The sequence below is a fragment of the Lissotriton vulgaris genome, chromosome 1_1 (assembly GCF_964263255.1).
Source record: "Lissotriton vulgaris chromosome 1_1, aLisVul1.2, whole genome shotgun sequence".
Taxonomy (NCBI): domain Eukaryota; kingdom Metazoa; phylum Chordata; class Amphibia; order Caudata; family Salamandridae; genus Lissotriton; species Lissotriton vulgaris.
In genome coordinates this window covers 1,635,709,470-1,635,733,428 of record NC_141685.1, presented here as the reverse complement: position 1 = coordinate 1,635,733,428, position 23,959 = coordinate 1,635,709,470, and the positions used below count along the sequence as shown (strand labels likewise).

The 23,959-nt window shown below is 46.2% G+C and overlaps 1 protein-coding gene across 2 annotated transcripts in view; it reads right to left on the bottom strand.

Moving 5' to 3' along the window:
• The window catches only part of LOC147750962 (cadherin-99C-like), a 172,637-nt gene that overhangs the window by 23,234 nt on the left and 125,444 nt on the right, over nucleotides 1-23,959 (bottom strand). For both annotated transcript variants that reach the window (XM_086937395.1, XM_086937387.1), the window contains exons 11-13: nucleotides 8,791-8,922; nucleotides 7,642-7,720; nucleotides 6,691-6,884 (exon numbers count right to left, since the gene is read on the bottom strand). In XM_086937395.1, coding sequence (XP_086793521.1) covers nucleotides 6,691-6,884; nucleotides 7,642-7,720; nucleotides 8,791-8,922 — 405 coding nt within the window. The remainder of the gene's footprint in view (nucleotides 1-6,690; nucleotides 6,885-7,641; nucleotides 7,721-8,790; nucleotides 8,923-23,959) is intronic.

Genomic DNA, 23,959 nt, shown 5'->3' with positions numbered 1-23,959 from the left:
GGGATGAGCCGGTCTACCGGGAGGTTGAATGGGAGGAGCGTTGGTCGGAATTTCCCAACTGAAGGGGATGAGCCTGTGGTCTGACCAGGGCAGAGGGATCGGGCGTTGGTTTTCAGGGTATCAATGTTACAAAAAATAGGGTCAAGTAAATGCCCATGACTGCGTGGGTTGGTCGTTCTGAAGATGGAGATGATGGGTGGCAAGGTCTGAGAGCAGCTCTGATGCGGTGTTGTCCTCCCCATTATCGAAGTGGATATTAAGATCCCCTAGGATAAGTAGGTTAGACAAGGTGCTTATCATGGCTGTGGAGAAATCAACGAGGGAGCTGCAGAATTGACCCAAGGCTCCTGGAGGGCGGTAGATAAGGGCTCCTGAGAGTGATTTACAGGGGGACAGTTGAATGCTAAAATGAACATTTTCACAGTTCAGTAAAGGGCTGTCCCGGAATCTGCATGAGAGTTGTTCCTTGTGGATAATAGCTATCCCTCCTCCATCCATCCCTTCGCTCGATCCAAGTGTTGTATAAGGTAACCCTTCGGTAACGCCTGCACCACATCAAAGTCTGAATCTGGAGTGAGCCATGTCTCAGTGAGAAATAGGATCTCAAGTTGTTCTTCTTCCAGAAGCATAAGAATTTCATGACTATGTTTGGGCAGGGATCTGCAATTTAGCAGGGCCATCTTAATGGTGGTCCGGGGTGCTTGATTTTTCATCACAGGGGTGAGTTTGAATGAGCAGTGCGAGCAGTGGGTAGGAGAACTCTCACAGTGAAAAATAGTCGTACAGGGAGGCTGGAGGGGCCGATCCAGTTGAAGCAGGGAGTCTCTGAAGTATGATATTGTAGGTTGGGTGGAAGAGTCCCGGGTGGCTGGCCCTAGGCCCGTCCTGGCGCAGACGGGCTTGCCTTTGGCGCGCACGCTGCGCTTCCTCCAAAGGCACATATTTAGCGTTGAAGGAGGGGTTAAAAAGGGGGGCGTGGCCTCAAAGGGGGCGTTGCCTCGGTGCACGCCGGCAATGGCGTTCACAAGTGGTAGTTTGTTGTTAGTTTGTTGGAGTAACTATATAACAAAAGTAAAGTTAGCCCTGAGGACCGTCCTGGAGACACCAGTTTGGAAGCTTGTACCAAATGGAAACCATCCCAATTGTAACATCTGGGATGACAAACCAGGGGGACGGCTCCAATACAAAAGAGTATCAAAGGGCATTTTTCCTGATGGGGAAGCAAGATATAAGCAGGAAAGCATAACATTTGCTCTTTGCTCCAGGCATCTGTCCTACCATGAGGTTAGTCTGTAGTGAGGGAGAAAAGCAGAGTGGCAGCTCCATTATTATTTCTTTCCCATGGAGATCTGGGTCTCTACAAGGACACAAACCTGGAATGAGACAATTATGATACAGCTCGGCCTGTTATCCTCTAATAGAGATTGAACTTGTATGAAATAGTACTGTGTGTATGTGACAACACTGCGTAAATAAATACATCTTCAACAGAACTCTTGGATTTACCTGTGCCGCTTGACAAAGACCCTTTTTTGGAAGTGGACTTATTAGACTCAATACCCGTGCTAGCTACACAGGATACTACATTGTTCCAACACAAGAGAATTCAAGGTGCTAAATATAGAGGGCAGGAATGCCTTTTTCCCACCTCTTCAACAAACAGAACATCATCTGTCTGTATTCCTCCCTGCCATAGACACAGAATCAGGCCATTTCTGACTCTATCTGTGCCTGCAGGTAGAAATCTGTCACAGATAATCTAAGAACATTGTATGCAAAAGAAGCACAGTGTGTCTCTCTCAGGGTATGATTGACACCTTAAAGGGAAAGTGAAAAATCTCCTTTCTGTGGATTTAGTGCCACTAACCTACTTTTTGAGTAAATTGAGAAGAGTGTTTTCTGTATTCCTAGTTATCCAGGCTCGTTGGTTGAAATCCCTTTGCAGGTACCCAACTTGTACTGTCTGTGTGTTTGTCGGTTTTATCTAGTGTGAGCCTAGCTACAAAACAACAGAGCTTCGCAAGAAGGTGGGGAAATAGGAGAGGAGGACAGAGGCTGTTGTATTAAAGGAGGGGATTACAAGCAGGGGTCTATTATCCAGAGGGTTACGCTTGGATGAGGTGTTGCTTGAAGAGAAGGGACTTTGGTTCCTGAGACTGAGAGGAGCAGTAGCTAGTGGATTAAAATATTCTGCTTTGAACACACCCCTAGAAGAGCGAACCAAGATCAGTCTGTTGCCTACCCTTCCAAGAGATTCCATCAAAGCCTCATGTTTTGGGTGAAATTGGAGTACTTTTATAGAAAACAGTAATGCTAGTAAACCCTACTCGATAAGTATTAGAACCTAATTACTGTTGATTATACTAAATGAGGCATAGAGACTGATATCCTGCCACCTACACTGATTGTAGAATTCATCTGATAAATCTTCATGAGGTGTGGGCTTTCTTTTTAAGTAGAGAAAATGTCAGTTTCTGTGAAAAATCATGAGCGACTAGTGGCATACATGTGCGCAGGAGAGTATGTCACTTCCTTGTACAAGTCATCAACATGGCACAAATGAGTAAACTGGATGATTAAAAGACAACCCTGAGGTATATGACAAAAAGATTGGGTCAGCCACAGGATGATGAGAGATATTTCCCTAGTTGCTTTTCCTACAGGAAACTTGACTTGCGAACGAAGGGTGTAAACCCATGACATTTCTTGTATCATGGACCTTTATGAGCACTCCTTAGTTTGATCCATGGAGGGATGAAAAAGTGCAGCTTACCAGAAGGTTTCCACTGTTTGCTAGGTGATGGGATGTCAGGCGTATATAAGACATTACGTGTCCCTTGGCATGGAAAACCTAGTTTCTGCTAAAACAAGTCAACAAACCAAAATTTACAATTATTCTTAAGTCGGCATCTATGAGGGTAGCCGTGTGGATGCACTGTTATCCCCAATGTCGGAGCTAAAGCAGATGAAATGTTATCACGGCTGTTGTCAAATTTCCCTGCCAAAAACAGATGCTTTTTCATACAATTTGGAGATTGCAGAGTATATATGTTAGTTGCAGGGATCTGACCAGGGAGACCTAGAAGGATTCATTGACTAAGTGATCAGATCGGAGGTCTTTTGTGACTCATCTAGTCCAAGCTCACTCCTTTTTGTACTGAAATAGCTTTCTCTACATGATACATCCTTGGCTCAGCTGGATTGAGAGTGGCTTACCCTGATATGATATTTCTGACTGCTCCTCTCAAGTGCAGAAGATATAAAAACTACTAATAGTGTTTGTGTCTCTGGCTGGACCGGGAATTTATAAAGACATAACATTTTGACTCGATTTGAAGGAGGGGTTGCTTGCAGCGTTCATTTTGCCTTGTCCTGATGCATTAACAGGCAAGTCATCCAGACCGGCAACTGAGATGTGTCTTTTACTGGTATTGCAAAGCTATTTAAGACTGGATGGTGGGAACACCCTGTCTACCTAAGCCATAACAAGCGTCTTCCTCGACATAAGGAATTTGTAACAGTGAGGGAAATTGTGAATCTAAGATTCAGACACAAGAGCAAATGATGCTTGACAAAATCTGCATGAATAATGTATGCACTCTAGCTATGCGCCACACATATTCAGAATTCCTGAGATTGGGTTTAATATTGCAAGGGGGTTAACTGGAGATTTCCTATGACTAATGACGTAGCTTTATGTCAAAAGAAGGCAGCAACATGTCAATTAACATAGCCTAGTAAAAACATTCAAGTTATTACTGGGTATTATATTTCTATGCTTTACGAGCCTATGTGTATTTCTTATTTCTCCGGTGGTGGATAAATACATAGGGGACTGGATAAGTGAATCCCGTGTGAGGAATCAAATTGGAAGGTTGAGATTGAAGTTTTTATTTCAGCCTTCTAATTTCACTTCTCACACGGGGCTCACTTATCTTGACCCCCATTTATTAACATTTACTGGAGGAATCAGAAATGCACACAGGTGTGTAATGCGGTCATTGTGGGCTCAGTAATACATGCAAGCCTACAATTTTCATTATTTCGTAAGTCTCAACGAACCATGCATAGCTTCCCTTTTGTGGGCCCCTCCAGACTTGCACCCACACCATGGTAGGTAGATGAATGTATGCATGTAGGTGTGCAAAGTCTGTCTGTGGTGGCAAAATACATGTAACTAACTGAATTCTTAGTCGTCTGTAAAGAAGTTCAGGACCATGAGACAGATCGGTCTTGTATGTGCCATCAATAAATTAGAGTACTCCCTCATTCATTCGCTCACTTCTCCACCAAGGTAGGTATATTTACTATATGAAGCCATGCTCCGTTAGAACTGCGGTTATACATTTTTAGCATTTGCTGATGGCTACTATCTTTTTGTTTTTATTTATTTAGTGCAAAAACCCACCACACATGTTTCTCTGGATGCTTAGCCTCACATGAATAACAAATACAAGGAATTACAGAACATATATGCAGAAATGACATTCTGGAACAGAACACAAAAACGTTAAATATCTTGAAATCACATAAGGGGCATGTTAGAAATAATTGTGTTGATTTATTTTCTAAATATCTCTGCCATGTAGGCTAGTTTGATGTTGTAAGTGTGTACCCTATCCAAGATATTCCACAGACCTTCATTGATTCGTAGAAGTACTTGGGAGGGTTTTGGACGCATGACCTGAGTAGGGTAATGGAGTCTCACCCACCTAGGATAGGTGGCCTACTGATGCAGGTAATCCAATCCTAACTGCTTGATAAAAGAATTTTCATTTCAAAAGAGGTATGAATGGCAGCCTGCCTAACATTGCAGTATGACCTCTTCGTTGGAGCAAAGCGACAGCCTACTTGCATTATTCTATTTAAATTTAGAATGTTCAGGACCTTTTCTAGTCCAAGGAAAAATGCAATTCAAAAGATCAATAGCTTATATTATGTCTATCCTGTGAGTGCTCAGAAAGATGGTTAAAACAAAATGCAATCTATGTAAATGGAAACTGGCATTTGCCCAGGCTTAGGATATGAATGAGAGACTGCGGTTGAATTGTGCTCTCAGATTTCTTACTTTCCCAGGGAAAACAGCCAACTCATTGTAAATGGCCAGATAGACACAATTTGGCTCGAATTCAACCACACTGTAATTTAGGCTGAGCTGATAGTCCCAAATCTGGACGTGGGTCCGCTAATTGCACTGCACTTGTCATTCAATTCTAACGCCTTGCTTTATATTTAATAGCATATGCATTGCTGGTCATAGTTCTTTATGAACCAGGCTGGAAACGTAACATTTGTGGTAGATTACCGAAGAAAAGAGAACAACTCTGATGGCACCTTGCACATCACTTCAACTCTCTCCTAGGAGAATTGACTGTTTTTCACCTGCTAGGCATCCTGTGATTGCAAGAACAGACCTGACAAAATCCGCCTGGTCACATACTTCGCCCAATTGAGAAGTAACTCATGATCACTCGTATTATAGACTGCTGGCAGATCTCAAAGACTCATAGAAGTCGGCTTCCTCAGTCCTTCTTGTCTAATATAGACGACAGTGGCTCCGAGCATTTCACCAGAATGGTCTTGGTGGGCCACATTAGCTTGAGACCAGTTTGGCAGTTTTCCAGCTTATTCCCTTTTTAAATAAATACCTGAACCTGGCACATAACTACCCTAACTGGCATTGTTACTTCTCATGGAACATGTTGATGGTAGATGTTTGAGTTGCATTGCCTTTGTTAGATGAAATGTACCCCGTTAATTTTGGCGGGCTAAAGGTTAAAGCAAACCAGACTTTTCAGGCAAGAATGCAGTAAGTGAAAGAATATTTACCAATTAAGTAGTGAAATGACTAGCACACCGTGGCAGGCCATGATTCCCATGGGAGATTACCCAGAAGACCATCAAAGGATGTCCCAAATTATCTCCTCTCTGATCGTTATGCTTGACTTTCTAGTTATTAAGCCAGTGATGGCCACATAATTTGTGTTTGAAATGGAGCTCAACTGCACTCCAAGAGGAAGGGGTAACAAAAATGGGGAGAGCTAATCCCAAGACTTGTTAAACCAAAACAATGACTGCTGCACATGAAGGGTAGAACTCTTTCTATTTATTTTTTTTCTTTTGTTTGTTTCGTCATTCTGTTTTCATCAGCCTTTGGTTCTAACTTGTATCTCAAATAAAACATTTAAAAATATTAATGTGAACAGTAAAAACTTCTACTTTCGATATTGGCTCAATCAACCAATTTAGGGATATCTTAAAGAAGGTATTGACTGCAAGATCTCTTGTTTCACACTTATTAAAACCAAATTGACTCAGAACTCAAGATTGTTTAGTACATTCAAGGGATTTTGGGCCTGATTTAGAGATTGGCGGATGGGATACTCCGCCACAACCATGACAGATGTATTGTTCTCCATATTCCAAGTGCATGTACATCCTATGGCACTTTTAATATGGTGGACAAGGCATCTGCTACATTTGTGATGAAGTATTCCATCTGCCAAAGGCCCTTGGATTCTTTCTATGGTTTAATGACGGGTTCCAGGAAGTCCTGAGACCTTTCCTGGCCATGTATTGCAGGTCGGCAGCCACTTGACCCTGGAAGGAGTGATCTGAGGTTGACTCAGTGCTCCCTGGAGATAATGTGCTGATCAGGGCGTGCTAGATTAAATTAAGGGACGCTCTTACCACGCTTGGGTGCTTCTCAATGGCTAGTGATGCTTGGCCCATGCTCTGCCGGTGACGATGGCGAGCCTTCACAGCACGTACAATCAGGAAGAGCACACAGATCGTCAGCAGTGCCAGGGCTCCTAGGCCACAAGCCAGGATGGCGAGATCTGGCATATTGGGGCCACGCAGAGGCTCTGCAGGATCAGGAGGCGCTGTAGGATGAAAGGAAAGAGAGAGGAGCATCAGGAGAGAACCATCCAGCCACTCTCCTTCATGTGTTGTTCCAATACAAATATACTGCTAGCATGCTGTTGTAATCCATTTAAAGATCAGTGCTTTCAACATATGGTCATGTCTATAGATCTATTCATACTCTACTCCGAGGAAACTGTTCAGTTAAATGTTTTAATAGCTTAGTTGGCTGTTGCAAGAGATATTGTTAGCTTACAGTGGGCTCCCCCTTAACGGATGCAAATGGCTTACCACTAATTTGAAATTGGCGGTAGGTGCAATTACTTTGCGACCACTTTTGCGGTCACAAAACAATCTTAAATTCATTTGCGACTCGCTATTAGGAAGGGATGCCCCAGGAACGCCCCTTCCTCATAGCGACTCGCAAAGCCTATTTTGCAAGTTGGTAACAGGTTACCAACTCTCAAAATAGGATTGGTACATGCTACAACCATTTTTAGCGGTAGCAAACGAGTCGATTTCCCGTTTGCGACTGCTGAAAACAGTTGTACATCTGGCCCCAAATCGCAAATTGGGCCTTTGTATATTTAAAGATTTATTTTTTCATACACTAACGGCCTGATTTTGTGAATCGGGTGGTTTGCGAATGAAAATAAGGTTTGTACATCTGGCCCCAAATGTAAAAACGTAGAACATTCTACAATAAACTGTTTCTCCACATAGAGAAATATTTAAATCTAGACTTTACAGTACTAGTCAGAAACAGAAGTACTCTACCTGCTTGGCCAGACCGTAGCACATCCACACTGATGGTGCAGTTAGTTGTCTCCCCCGACTCTTCGTCTCTTGCAATGACCTGTGATCCCCGATGCGGAACCCAAAGTTCAAGTTGGAAGGAAGCAGTGGAGAAATATTAGCAGGACAGCAATGGTGACTTGCTCCACAGCAGCTGGTCTTCTATGTTCCAGCCTGTGATGCAGGGGTCTTCAAACTGGGGGAGCGGAGGAAGGGGGGCAGGCTCTGGCCAAAGGAAGCCATTATGCTGATAACGGTGCTTTGTTTTAAGTGTAAAAATGAGCAGCAGTAAGCCACTCTCTAATGGGCCATCACTAACACTTTTTGTCATCTATATCCTGTCTGGGAGAAGGTGTCAAAAGGGAAGGGACTCCAAATATTCTTCAGACCCACCCACCCCCATTTCTAAAAATCACACTGTGGATACTTAACGCCAATGTTTAAATAAGTCTAGACATATGAAACATTGCCAATTTAACAGAATAATTGTGAAAAATTATGAAGGGTGTCCAGATTATGTATTTTTCGAATGGTGGGGGGGCCGGTATTAAAAAGTTTGAAGACTACTGTGTGTAGAGTGTCCTAAAAGCAGCATAAACTTATTTTTGTGTGTTCAGGCCTGTGTGGTAGTGCACACGGTTACACCATAAATGTCTTTAGCTCAGCTCCTCACTGCAGAAGCGTCTTCCCAACCCACACCATGTCTGCTCTGTATACATGTGAACCGCTACAACTGGAAGATTCTGAAACCGTGGAGCTGGGGCTGCTTTCCTTTTGTGAAAGGTACTAGACGGTGCTAGGCAGCACCCGTTCCTTATAACACGCACTTGCGTTCCACCCGTTCCTGGCCTTGGAGGCCCTCATCCCTTTGGAGCGGTACCGAGCCAATGCCAGTGCAACCTGGTGTCCATCTCTTATGCTCTCCCAAGTGGGCAGGTCACTGCCTCACTGTAACTGAAGGGCATTCTCCTCCAGGCCATGTCTTTGCAGTAAGTAAAACATTGCGTTGTGCGCACCTTACTGGCTATTACCCACAGGAAGTGCAGATCGATGTAGCATAGCTCAGAGGAAACCCTCTCTACCATACAAAAAACCCTTCATTCGAGAGCGTGCTGAGAACATAGCGCTTACCAGCAGGAAGTACTGCTCCAGGGCGTTCAGCCGGCTGACTCTTGCTAGCAGAAGACCGTTTGGCATAACCTGGAAGAGTTCCGTGTGGTTCGATTGCTGCTTGAGGCTAAACTGGATCTTTGGATTAGAACCCTGCAATAAACAGAAAATAAAACACAGTTTAACCCAGTGTTGTACAAGACAGACACATAACTAAGAAAACTAGCACATCCTTTAGTGGGAGGGAAACAGCAGTCCTGAACTGAGATAGAGTAGAACTCGAGAAGCATATTCAAGTAACTAAATTAACTGTGCACTTATTATAAACACGAACTAGTCAGTTGCAGCACTCATTACCTCATCATGCATGCACTCTGTCACTCACCTTTGCACTCATGCTTCCATTCAGCTACTCATTTTCTCATTCTTGGGTTCACCAAGTCATCCGTCCACCGTAATACACACTCAACAGAAAAATGCTGCTTGCTACACATGGTGGGTATATATTTGCAATAAAAAATAAGTAAGAAAATGAACATACAGTGGATGGTCATCTGAGAATGGCACTACGCATAGTGTACCATTGTTTTAAAATTGCAGCATGGCTTCCACATTAACAAGTGATGTGTCAGCCACGGTTGGGATGGAAATACCATTCCTGGATGGCCACTCAGTAACCATTGCACTAGTCAGCCATCTTGAATAATATTGTGCATTGTGTATCATTGCTCCACCGATCTAAGATTGTCACTGAAAAACTATGGACAATTCTAATCCACGGTGTCCACCTGGTACAGAAATAGTGACTGCTTGAAATGTGGCAACTCCTGATGTATTGAGCCGCAAGCCAGTGAGTCTCTGAAAATGAAAAAAAAATAATTTAAAAAAAAGAAGGAAAGTAATGGAAAAGGACCTATAGAAGGAGAAAAATAGAAAACTAAAAGGCTGGTCCACCAGCCCTGCCAACGAAGCACACTAATTTCCAAGCAAATGTGCACGTGTGGGGGGGCGTGGCAAAGGGGTCCAACATGGCGGACACGCTTTAGACTAGCTCCGGAGGCCCGCTCTAAAATCCATCTCTTATCCTGTGCCGTCAGACCATATTTTCCCTCAGGCTCCCCTGTACCATGCCTCTGTACACCCATCGCCTAGTGGAGGGGCTCAGCGGCGAACTCGCAGCTGGAGCGGCAGCCTGGTGACGTAATGGGCCGGCACTGGGCTTGAGGTTCGGGTCCTGGCTGTATCACATCCCGGCTCCTCTGACGCGCTGCGGCTGGACTGCCCCTGGGACCTGCCGATAGTCACGCGCAGAATTCTTGGGGGAGACCGGAGCGGAGACTGTCCTGCATCCGCCCTGAGAAACAGGGGGTGAACACACCAGAGCTATAGATATGTGTCGCAGGCCCCGGCGGGGAGGAGATCGATTCCGGAGGCCCGTGCTCGGTGATTCCCCGCCGCCAGCTCTACACGTTGCCTACCTGTTTGGTGGCTCCGGTGACGGCGGAGACCACTACCTACCTCTCCTCTGGCTGTTGGAGGCCCCTTGGGCGGAGCCGAAGATACCCCACTGGGTCGTGGCCGAGCCAAGCCTCGACTGGAAGACGTTACGGCCGGTGGGATTGGTGACCGATGGCACTGGGCCCGGCTGCCTGGATGTGAGGGGCCTTCACCGTGTCACATGGCTTCTCGTGGATGCTGAGGACGCAGCTAAGCCCCAAGGGTCCCTGGGTGCTTCACTGGTGTGCCGCGCCCCTGCCTGGACTTTCTGACTGCACCTGCTGTGGGCCCCCTTGGGTCCTTTTTTGAGCCTACCTTTGCACCCCTTGCTGCTGGTGGTGGTGTGATGCGGCAGTGAGTGCACCGGGTCGGCACAGGGCTTCTCACATGGCCCAATTCTTACGGTGGGCCCCTTCATGTCCACAACAAACTGAGGCCGCGAGGGCTCTATAGGGCATAGCCCCCCCACATTACCCAGTGCAGGGGGTCCGGTCTCCTTTCAGCAACAATCCTGCTAGGGAACCACCCCCCCATACATCAAACGGAGCTTGGAAGGGAGCATTTACCAGAGTGCCGGGGATCACTACCTCTTCGTTACAATCCAGGTGAAACTCTCCCACATATGGAACACGCAGCACGGCAGAGGTACACCTAGGCAGAGGCGCCCATTAAGGGGGTGAGGAGGCGCCTGCGCATAGAAGCGGCCTGGCTAGGTCCTGGTGCGGCTTGTGTTTAGGTGGTCTCCGCGCCGGCCTTCATACCTGTACAATAGGTGAATGCTATCTGGATTGACTACTCGCTGTGAGAAGTCCTCCCCTCTTCTCCCCCTTCAAGTGCTGCTGCCACCACAACCGTTGCCTTGGGTGCGACCGCACTGCCTACTGACTTTTACAGAACTCTGCTGGCGCTGCGAGGGCCTACCTGCTGTCACTAACCATGACTTGCAAAAAGTTGCAGAACACCAAACAAAGCACACTAGACAGCTATGCCGCCTCAGGGGCTGCTGCCACCACAACTGTCGCCTTGGGTGCGACCGCACTGCCTACTGACTTTTACAGAACTCTGCTGGCGCTGCGAGGGCCTACCTGCTGTCACTAACCATGACTTGCAACAAGTTGCAGAACACCAAACAAAGCACACTAGACAGCTATGCCGCCTCAGGGGCGCAAACAGCAGATTTGACGAGTCCGAGTTCTACTGGTCCAGACAACGCTGCATTGATGGCGGCAATAACGCAATCTCGAGGCGCGCTGGAGGCCAAGATCGGGGCAATCGAGTCACATGTGATGTTGATACGCCAGGATCTCCTCAAGGAGGTGGACAGGATAACGGAAGCCAGAGCCCGGATATCAACCACAGAAGACACAGTTGCATCTCTCCACAAGAAGTTATCCTCTCTGGAATCCTTTACCAGAGGCCTCGTGATCAAGGCGGAGGACGCCAAAGGCAGGGCCCGGAGGAACAATCTTCGCTTTGTGAGCTTTCCGGAGGGCTGCGAAGATAACAATGTGAAACGATTCCTCACCTAGTGGATAGTAAATTGGATCCCTCATTCATCTCTGTCTAAGTGTTTCATCATTAAACGCGCGCACCGCGCACCGCGCTTTGATGCAAAAACCTCCAACAGGGGCCAGGCCTCGGCCAATCATAACTGGGTTCTTACGTTTTCGCGACGCGATCCTCACACAGGCCAGATTGGCAGGCCAGCTTCACTTTCACTCCCACTGTATTCTAATCTTTTCAGACTATACAAGACTGGTGCAGCAACACCGGCAATCGTTCACAGCTGCTAAAGCCGGACTGCGAGATCTCAAACTCCAATATGCACTACTCTTCCGGGCCCAGCTGAGAGTCATCTTCAAATCACATACGCTCTTCTTTGATACCCCCGAGGAGGTGTTTGCCTGGACGGACGAAAGAATGAGACTCAAGCCGCACACCCTGCCACGCTTTGACTCTGAGTCGTCCTCTGGGGATGCCGCGCAACAGTTCCCCAAACCCAAAGGGAAAATAAATTGTAGATCATGCTCAAGGCGCCGCTCCAAATCTCAAGGTGCTTCCAGCTCCCGGGTGAATGGAGATCCACAAGACTCGTCGCCGTCGCATTGTGGAGACTGAGGGTCATAGGTGACATATTTGTGCAGACCAGACTGGCTGGTGAACCCCAGCTCACATCCCCTATTTTATGTGTTTCCTCAGATTGTCCGGAACTGATGCTGGGGCCTGGGAACTGAGACTCGAATGTTCACAATGCTAATGTCACAACGCATGGGCCTACGTGAGGCCTTCCCCCATCACTTTTTTCTCAGTATTTGAGAACGTAGTACTTAGTTGGGAACTGTTCTATTGGCAACCTTTGACCGCGACAGATACTTCTACTGTTTGGAGGTATTAGGTGTGGTGGGTGGGGGAGGGGTTGGGTTTCTTGAATTGGTTGATGCTATGTTTTACTGCCAATAGCTCCCCCGTCATATGTGCTCCGGGGTCGCTGCTTTCCTATATACATGCCACGACCATCTATGACACAAGATTTAGCGGGGGTTGAGAGTAGAGTGCTCCGAGTAATTAGTTGAAATGTAAATGGCTTACTCAATAAGATTAAACTGGGGGCTGTGCTGCGCCAGGCGAAGCGCCACAGGGTGGGTGTCCTCTTACTGCAAGAGATCCATTTGGCAGGCACCAAGACACCTTGTTTGGGAAGGTTTGGTTTCGCACACGCTTACCTTGCTGGTTTTACTAGTGGTTCCTGAGGGGTTGCAATCCTCATACACTGCAGCGTCCCCTTTGTTCATAGCCTAACATGGACGGACCCACAGGGTAGATATATTGTGCTATATGGGACATTGTATGGGAAACCCATTGTTCTGGGCAGGGTCTATGTCCCCCCTCCCCCTCAATGTCCCTAGTCGAGAAACTGACAATGCTCTGGACTGACCTCCCATCGAGATTGACTTAAGTTGTGGTAGATTGGAACAATGTTATGTCCCCATTGCAGGATAGGTGGCGCTTTGTTCCGAGCTGCAGAGACCCCGGACTCTAAATTATCGCCCCTGGTTCAGGGCCTGGGGTGGGTTGACTTGTGGAGGACCATACATCACAACACCCGTGCGTACACCTATTTCTCTGGAGCCCACAAATCCTTCTCTCATCTAGATTACGTGTTCCTCTTGGGACACACTCATAGGTTGTCCGTGGCTGAAATTCTTCCCCGGGTCTGTCTGACCATTCACCTGTGTCTATTCTCCTGTCTCGGGATCCCAGGCGCTCCCCATTTTGGTGGCGTTTGTCGCCGTGGCTGCGGCAGGACGATAATTATAAGACACATATCCACAAATCTTTAGCTGATTATTTCTTGCTCAACACAGGCACTGTAGAATCTCCAGTCATCCTATGGGAAGCAATGACGCCCACTCTCAGGGGAGCAGATATCGCCTTCTGTACCGTGCAACGCCGACAGCGACGTGATAAGTTATTACAAATTGAGGCCCAGTTACTTGATCTGGAGCGCGTGAGTAGAGGCACAGTTGGACAGGTCGCGCATAGACAGTTACTAAACGTCCAACAGACGTACGCCGGAGAACTCCTCAATGAAGCCCGGCTTTAATTGCTCGCCACCTGTGTGAGAAGATAGCCTGGCATATGATGTCCACTAGTTCTAGTGGGCACCTTGCACCAGTCTAATCGACCCTTATTGATGGTGGTTGTAAAGTTAACCTTATAGAAAGCTATCCTAGTGGTAGCATGGACCAGCAGTCATCAGGCTAAGACTTCAAAGGCGATGTTAAGCAAGTTGTTTTACCAAATATAATCCCTTGAATACCAAATGAAAGGACACCACACAAGGTATATATCAAATATATATGTATTTATTCTAAACACAACCCCTCTGCACTCTTTATGAGGTCAGATGCAAAAGTACAATACAAGTTACTTAATTAGCATACGATAAGTTGCACAGTATATGTTTTGCCCTAAAGGCCTCCCAAACCATTTACTAAAATAGTGGTATAAGAACCACGTCGGAAATAGAAAGTAGGGTTAGGGAATCGCTGGGGCTACAATAAACAACCAAAGTTTAGAAAGGAGTAGGCCCACGGGAGACGCGTGCGTTGTCTTAACACAGCTGCGAGTTAACGTTGACTTTCTATGGGAAACAAAGAAGTTACAAAATTACAATTTGAGGGCACTTCCGGATGGACTATGATGAACTCCTTTAGACTAGGACACTTCAAGAGTCAAGACTCAGGGGGGCACCGGAGTACTCGTGTTACCTCACCCAGGGAAGCTGGGTGCATCGGTGCCTTTTGGTGTCTGGTTTCGTCGTCGTTTTCTATGGACTTCTGCAAAGAAGTGCTGCAGGCGACCAGAGGAAAAGTGTCCGGGTGGATCCAAGGGTTGATTGAAGATCTGAAGAACCTGAAATCAGAAGGGACAGAGTCTGGGTCACATGCCAGTGACCACGAGGGTACCAGGAAGGAATCAGGCGATGTTGAGTGATTTCAAGTTGAAGAGGTGAAGCTTGTCTCTGCAGCCACGAGGTGTCGACGATGACCAAGAGCTGGATTCGAGCTGTCACACAACGGATCTAGTTGAATGCGGTGTTGGTATCCGGATTGGACCCAACAAGCCTTGGCAAGTGCAATCCACGCAGGAGGTGAAGATTGGCTTTGGTGCAGCCCAGCAAGATCTGTGGTGCTTCTCCTTTGCAGGGAAGCTGGAGCAAGCCTAGAACAACCAGGAAAGCAAGTTAGATTTTAAGGAAAGTCTTCGGGGGGGCTCACTAGTCAACAGACTAGGAACCGGGAAGACGCATCGAGCTGAAATGCAAGAGCGGGCCCCACGGGACACTCGTGGAGTTTAGAGGCTTGAGCTTCAGTGCAAATGGTGCTCGGGTCTGGGGCTTCTCGTACCCCAATGCACAACTGCGAATTACCTCAGGAGTCGATGCAGTTAGCAAAATGCTGGATGTCCAGGAGTTCTGGTCCCACGTCCCTCGTGTCCGCCACAGGTCTCAGCTTTACTGGGATCGTCGAGCAGAGTCGGAGATGTCTGGAAGTCTGTGTCCTGTGTCGCAGAGTCTTCGAGTTCCGGCGGGAGCCTCGACAATGCAGACCGGCAAGTTACTGGTGGTGCCTGTTTGCACAGGGTGGTCGCTCCTTGGCCACAAGGGAGATGTCTTCCGTCTTCCAGTCGAAATGGAATGTCGAAGGTCCAGGATATGTCTTGCAAAGATTCGCCCAGGGTAACCTAAAGTCCTAGGGACATAGCTCCTATACTTATACTCAGTTTAGGGGTTGTGCTACCTGGTAGGTCCCTCCTATGGGTGGACCTGGGAAGGGGGTGGTTACACCCTTTCCCTTTGTCCAGTTTCGCGCCAGAGCGGGGCTGGAGTGCCCCAGCAACTGGTTTGAACCGGGCTATGCATGGAGCACCTTGTGTGCCCCAGGCAGTGTCTGGAAAAGCATTTGCTGAATGCAGCCCTCCCTGTTCCAATACACTACAGCCTGTCTGGGGAGGTGCTAGCACCTCCCTTGACAGGAAACCTATTGTCCAGGCCTCGCCTGTCAGAGTTTCGTCTAGCAGCAGGAGGTCAGACTCGTGTCTGTGGCAGCAGCATCCATTTTGTGATGCTGAGGCTCTGTTTAACTTTAACCGGGTTCACCAGTAACTACATGTCTTCTCCCTCTAGAAGGGTGGAATGCTACCCCCGCCACCAGGACTGGTGGGGGGGGTAGTATTCCAAAGTGTTTGACACCTTACACAACATGTTTTTATAAAGCCAAACCAAAGTTAGGATTCACTGCGAGGATTATAATGCACATAAGAGTATATGGAATGGCTATATCATAGAACAGCTATAAGGAGATGGTTCCGAAAGCTGCAGAGGGGCTCAGCTCATGCTAGGGCACCCTCTCACATAAAACCAAGCACTCTGCCTCCAGGATTGTTAAGGCCTGCCATAGGAGTGGCTTATAGGTTACTATGTGTCTAAATATAAGGAATATATAGATACCCTAGGCTTACCCAGGCTGTGTGAACAGACCTGTGGTGTCAGTTTGGAGGGCCAGCCAGCCAGGGGTGGCATAATACATGCTGCAGCCCCTGGTAGGCCTTGAATGCACCTATGCCCTGGATACCTATGGTACACTATACAGGGACTCACAAAGGTGACCCAATACCCAATCTGGTATGTACCTAAAGTACATGGTATCAATTTAGAGAGAGAACAGCTAGGCTGTGGGCCTGATTAACAGGACCACAGTCCGTCTAAAGTAGAAAAAACTGAAAATCACAGCAAAAAGTGGGGGTGACCATAGGAAGCAGACCCTACTCTCCTACAACCTGTAGTCAGATGTACCAATGGGGAGACAAGTCCGTAGCCCTGCTGCATCACCTGACTCTGCAGACACTACACCCTCAGACGCTCACGAGTATACAAGGCCCTAATGGGACTGCTCCTACGGACCCGTCCGCCATTGCTGACTGCTTCACCTCCTATTTTGCAGATCTTTATGCCCCTCAGGTAGTACTACCCGCAGACCTTGTACAGAAATGTATTGCTGACTTTCCTCCTCGGGCGCTGTAGGATACAACGTGAGATACACTGGACGCTCCTCTGTTGGTGGATGAACTGCTGACCGTGCTGCTTGACATGCGGGTGGGAAAGGCACTAGGTCTGAAATGGCTACCCCTGTGAGTTTTTCCAAAAATATCAACCACAATTACTAAAATCCTACCTTGCGGCGCTGGAGGCGTCATTGGAGAGTGGCAATCTCCCACCGGATTGGTGGCTTGCGGAGATTGTTGTATTTCTGAGGCCGGGTCGCCCGCCAGAACAATACTCGTCATATCACCCGATATCATTACTCAATGTGGAAGCTAAGCTTCTGGCCAAGGTGATTGCAAACCGCCTAGTCCCATATAATATGGAGCTGGTCCACCTGGGGTGGTGGACCAGGGTTTGCTTTGACGTGCGGGTTCGAGTGGACACCAGGCATCTCCGAACGCATTGCACTCAATGCGGATGAAGTTTTATTCTTCCTCACAGACCTTGACCGGACCGGGCCACGCCTTCTTCGCATTATGCAGATCTTTGGCGAAATCTCCGGCCTCTATATGAATGGGGGCAAATCATTTTTGTGGCTGCTGCGGGTGAGATCGGCTAGGCGACTGGTCGCGTGAGGTAGTGGTGGTCCTGGACGGCTTCAGGTATCTGGGAGTATATCTCTCAATGTCCCAGGCATTGGCGTTGACCAAGAACCTCGCCCCATTATGGACACAGGTAAGCTACCAGTCGTGAGTGTGGTCCCACCTGCCCCTATCTCTCTTTGGTAGTTCCGCTATTTTTAAAATGATTTCTCTACCTCGTCTCCTTTATCAATTACAGAACCATCCCTAACCAACATGGTTTCGCCAATTGAATGCTATTCTAGCCCGCTTTCTCTGGGGGGGGGGTGGCGCGTTGCGAGTAGCCCTGAGGACCTGCTTCCAGTCTACTTACTCTGGTGGAGTGGCTACCCCAGACGTTCAGGCGTACTACATGGCCTCACACCTGCTCGTCCTCAACGACTGGTGCTGTGGTGATTGTGGGGACCTGTCATATGCTGTGGAACGCTGGCTACTAAGAGACACCACCCTACACATGGCTCTCTATTCGGTCGCACTGCTTCGTGAGCTACGACCCGCTACAATCTTCAAGATTTGGAAGTCGGCACTCCGCTTGATGGGTTAGTGGGGGAGACTCACTAGGGAAACTCCATTGTGGAACAATGGAAAATTACCACAACTGGCGCAGCTGTCTGGCTGTCTGGCTTTCGGGGCTGGGAGGCCATTGGGATTGACACAGTGGGGGCAGTTGTACGTGTATGCACTTTCAAGTCCTTTCTTGATATACAAACGGAATATGATATGCCCCGCACGCAGTTCTACCGCTATCTCCAGTTCCGACCCGCCTTTACCCCATACATATCTCACCTAACAGAGATCCCTGAATTTAACCCCATCGAGGCCAAAGTTCTTATGGGCGACTTGGGGGACCACAAGATAACTAAAATATATTGTACAGTTATTAACAATACCCCTAGCACAATACATAAAACTAGAGAGGCACAGCAGCAGGACTTAGTCCCCTTAGAGGAGGACTGGGTTGAGGCTCTAGAATCCCTGCGTAGTGAAGCAATTGCGGCCCGTCTGCGCCTTATCCAGTTTAAATACCTACACAGAGCCTGCTATACCAGGCACAGAATGTGGCACGCTGGGCTCATCGCGTCCCTACATTGGTTACGCTGTGGATCTATGGATGGTACTTTCCTGCACACTGTGTGGTCCTGCCCGACATTGTCAAGATTCTGGAAAGGGGTGTTTACACGCCTGTCCGAGGTTCTGGGGTGGGACATTGCATCCTCACCGAGGTTGGCCTTGCTGCATGTTACGGAAGATATAGGAGGCAATAGATATAAGCGCCACCTCCTATTTCTGAGTCTCACACTGGCAAAGAGAGATATCGCCCAGGTCTGGAAAAATGAATCTCCACCGTCGCTTGGGGTATGGAAGAGGGGTCTAGACCTTTGTATGGGCCAGAAACTCCTGGTCTTTGAAGCGAGGGGATGTCCTCCTAAACACTACAAAATTTGGAAACGAGGGGCTGATTACAGGGGACTATATCTAGAGCTTTCTCCCCCCGTGTGACGCTGAAGAACTGTTGCTATGACACTAGTAGACTGGCGTTTTCTTAGTGCTTTTATTCGCTGCAACTGTGGGTGGCCAAAACTGTCCCTCTACTCAAGACTGTTTTAATTATTGAATGGAGTCAATGTGGCGCAGTTGTTTCTTCTTCTTTTTTGTTCTTACCTACCTTCGGAATATATTTTACCTGCAATCAATCCTCTAATGTTGTTGAAAATGTTGACTCTCGTATATGTCAGCCTGATTATGTACCCTGGATGCCCTGCAAGGCCCGCGTACTGTATTGGTTGTCAACAAGAAAAATATGCACGTCTGATCAGACAAAATGCTGCCATGCACAAAGCAACTGAGCCAATGGCTGAGGTGGACTGACCCATTACCCCATGTACAAACTTCCTTTTTCCAAATCCCTGTTATTAAAGATTTTTTGGAAGGTTTGAAGAAGGTTTCCCATTAGACGTCCTTCGCCTCCATGGGAGCTGAATGTGGTGCTGTCTAGGTTGATGAAGAAGACTTTTGAACCTATTCATAAGGCTTCGTTACAGCACTTATCTTGGAAGGCGGCTTTCCTTGTGGCTATAACATCTGCTCGCAGGGTGAGTGAGATTCAGGCTCTGTGTTGTCAGGAGCCCTATACTGTATTTCATGCTTCCAAGGTTGTCATGAGGACTCACCCTAAGTTTCTCCCTAAAGTGATATCTGACTTCCATGTCAATCAGACGATCACTTTACCAATGTTTTTTCAACATCCTTCCTCTCCGGCCGAGAGGTCCCCTCATTCACTGGATGTGAGGTGGGTGTTGAAATTCTACTTAGACAAGACCAAAGACATTCATAGGTCAGATCAGTTATTTTTTAATTACGGTTCTGGTCTTGCCACCTTCAAACAGCCCATATCTAGGTGGATTGTGTCCTGTATACAACTATACTATTACCAGAAGGCTAACAAGACTCTAGGGGGTAAGCCCAAGGCTTGGAAATCTGTCCACACCTTTGCTAAACATTACTGCCTGGATCCTGATGCCAGGACAGGTGCGCAAGTTGGGCAGGCTTTGCTGAGGAATTTATTTGCTCAGTAAGGATTTTTCTTCCAGGTTTTCTTCCACCAATGGGTTGCCATTCTATTCACAGATTATGACCATGCACAGAGATCCCCTACTATAGAAGGAGTAGTTTCTTACCTGTAACTCCAGTTCTGTAGTAGGGGTATCTCTGTGATAGTCATAGGCGACCCACCCTCCTCCCCGGTGGAAGAAACATTGCTTTCATGAATGCTACAGGCCTGGCTTTAAGAGGCCTTCAAAAAGAACTGAAAGTAACTTGCCTTTGGCTGTGCATCATGGGATACCGAGGGTCTCTGGAGGGTTCCTTAAAGGCACAGTATCCCTTTTCCAGAAACATAATGGCAGCCTATGGGGCTTGTCTGTCCAACCCTTCCTCTCTATCATGACAAAGGATTTTTGTGAAGGGGTGTTTCTCTATGAGTGAAACTCTGTAAAATGTAGAAATTGCTATATTATTTGGCTATCCTTTTCAACTTCAGGATGAAGTGCTGGCCAATGTAGCCTTGTTAATGTCAGGCTGCATTATTTGGCTTTCATTTTCTCTTAAGTGTCTATGCAGGACTGCAGAAGAAGACGACTTAAGAGACTATTTTGATTGCTCCGGGGTCCCCGCACATGGGCGGGACTATTCACAGATTATGACTATCACAGAGATTCCCCTACTACAGAACTGGAGTTACAGGTAAGAAACTACTCCATCCGTCTACAGGCCTTAACACAATGTAAATAACATTCCACTCAGAAAGATTTGCTTTAAAGTATCCATTTCATAATAAATATATTATGCCTCCTGCCTCTGCCGTATCTTTAATAATGAACATATTAGACAAATGGTAGGGGAAGAATTTTCTACAGAGAATTAGGTGTTCCACTCACTCCAGGGAATTTCAAGGGGCTCAACAGACACTCACATCTTACAGGGGTCATTCATGCTCGTACATGTTCAACCACTTCACACGGGTAAATCTCGTTTCGCCTGCAACAGAAAGGATGGAGTTATGGTTGCATGGACGGGGGGTGCAACTTGGGAAGGGCAAGTTAGATGGAATCCTGTGCCGTTCTTGGTCGTAGCGCCGACCAAATCTTCCCCACATGAAATGATGAACATTTTTGATGGTTTTATTAATTCTAGAATCTGGTATCTTTTGATTGTTTCTTAAATATGACTAATTGCATCAAAACAGATAATAAATTTAAAAAAACATATATTTTCTATAAAAATATGAATTGACTGCTGTCTATCTATTGTCTTGGATTTTGATATACATTTGATATTGCTCCCCCCTAAACAGAATTGGATCCTGTATAGGACCACGAATTATCACTCTCGGCAGGGTGTTCTTTTCTAACTGTTCTCCCAAGTCTGGTGGCATGACATATTTTCAGGAAAGACAGACCATCAGAAGGCATTAGGAGCACGCTGAAGGTTTTATCAGAGAGTCATGGACACTAAGCACATTCAAATCTTACAGATCTGCATAGGCTAGATGGTCTTGGACTTTACATCCCTCTTCTGCGGCTGTAGGACATGCTCTGAATTTTATTTTTAAGCTAATGTTGCGGGGATTCTGCTCATACACAAAACTATATTTTGGGACGGATCGCCATCCCAAATTCCAAGGCACAGCATTGTGCTATTTGCACAATTCTTCCTTTCTACTCAATTTAATCATGGTTTTTCTTTACCTTTGGTTATGTTAATCAACTTTTACTCTTCTCTTCAATTCCACACGCAAGGAAATATGCAAATTTTCACTGATTTCACATGTTCAGGTTTGTCCATCTGGACCGTATTCCAAGAACAAGTATAGACGCACGAAGTTCATCAAAAAGCAGTGTTTTATTAACCCAATGCATTTCGGGCACTTTCAAGCATGGTTAATGTTTTTTGTAATATTACGTGGGATGTTACTGAGAATTGATTTGTTAAACAGATGGGGAGTTTAATATGCTGTTGGAACGCATTTGGTTGCAGTAGCTCGGGGTAAAATTGTTCAGCGATGACTTTTTGTTAATGTCGAGATTGAACTATGTGAGATAATTAATGATGCCTGTTCTACTGTTGTTTTTAGTTACCCCGAAGAAGGGCTTGAAAGTGCCCGAAATGCATTGGATTAATAAAACACTGCTTTTTGATGAACTTCGTGCGTCTGTACTTGTTCTTGGAATACGGTCCGGATGGACAAACCTGAACATGTGAAATCAGTGAAAAGTTGCATATTTCCTTGCGTGTGGAATTAAAGAGAAGAGTAAAAGTTGATTAACATGACGAAAGGTAAAGAAAAACCATGATTAAATTGAGCAGAAAGGAAGAATTGTGCAAATAGCATGATGCTGTGCCTTGGAATTTGGGATGGCGATCCGTCCCAAAATACAGTGATGTAGTACTCATGGTGCCAAAAGGGCAGGGCACCATTCCAACGAGCACGCGACAATTAATGAAAGCTGTGAATTAAAATGGGTGAATATTGTTAAAAGTGGGTGAGCATTCCCTATCTCGAACAGTTGTAACATACACAGAACTAGGCACAAGAAAACAGGACCTCGGTAAATAGGGACTGACCAGAACAGAATAACAAGAGACATTGTTGATTGACCTTGAGCATTATGTTCAGACAGAATTGAAGGGAAAGCTGAGAATGTGAAAAACAATCTGTTATTATGTATGGGGTAGAGGCAAAGTTTAGCAAAAAGAAACTAGCAGAAGCTTGCCCTAAAGCAGCAGCATAGGGCAAGCAAACTCATACTAACTTAGCAATGTTGACAATTTATCCTAAGGGCCACATAACCCAACACTAACACAGTAAAATTGAAGAAACAGAACAGTGAATTTTTGCGTGACTGACATTTTGGTGGGTCATTCCTATGTGGATGGTGCTCCAACAGGGGAACATTCATCTGGTCTGTGGGCTGATGAGTGTGAGACTTTAGGTTCCTCCTCAGCCATGTTATTACTGGGGTGTGAAACAGGTGTTAGAACTCTTCCTACTCTGGCCAGGTATTGAGTCACAGGCCATGAGGGAGCTTTCGTGAATGCCATCAATGCTCCTCTGAATTATTTTTTATCAATTATTTTTTATAGAAGGCTATCTGACATATGACCTCTAGACGTTGTAAGGTGATCCTTCTATCCAGAGGGTGTTAAATGTTTGTATTTTGAGGAGAACAAAAGCAAATCCTAGGAAGGCAAGACCGAAATTATGTGGGGTTCTATATTTAAGACAATATGAGGCACGAACAAAGACACTAAGACCTCGTAGGGTTAGGCAGCTACTTATTGCCATGAAACCTATTTATCAAAGGGTAGTGCCCCCTGCTTAGGCCTTTTGCCTTAGGTGGTCAACACAGTAAGCGGGAATTGACATAGTTGTGTTTAGTGTCAATTCCGTTAGGGCTTCAGTGGCCCCGAAAGGATTCCAAGTTGGTACTCGGATATTATGAAAGCTACAGATTGGTAGGCAGATTTAGTTTCCAAATAGTTCTATTTTAACCTAGTTGAAGTGGTAGCTTCTGGTTCTGAATAAGCTTTGAAATAGGATAATAGAAGCTTCCGTGACTTGTCATGAAATGGTGATTTTATGAACAATGCTAAAGAGATTCTATATTCGGTTAAAGACAAAGAGGGGAGTAATATACCTTATCTGACGCGAGAGGCCAACATATTGCTTCAAGTTTTTCGAATGGTACATTACTAGAGGTCAAAACTGATGGTATGAGAATGTTTCGTCTTTAATGAGAAGCATTTAGATAGTGGTTGACTTAGCAGTTAAAAGATGAACACAGACGTTGGACATCATTTCATCAAATTTGGTTCAAAGTTTTAGAATATAACACTTTTCTTAAAGAAAAGAAAAGAGGAAGAAGTAGTCAAAATGGAGAATGTTATAAGTCAGAAAGATTAAATTGGACGAATATGGTGTTTATATTTATCACTTGACTCATGG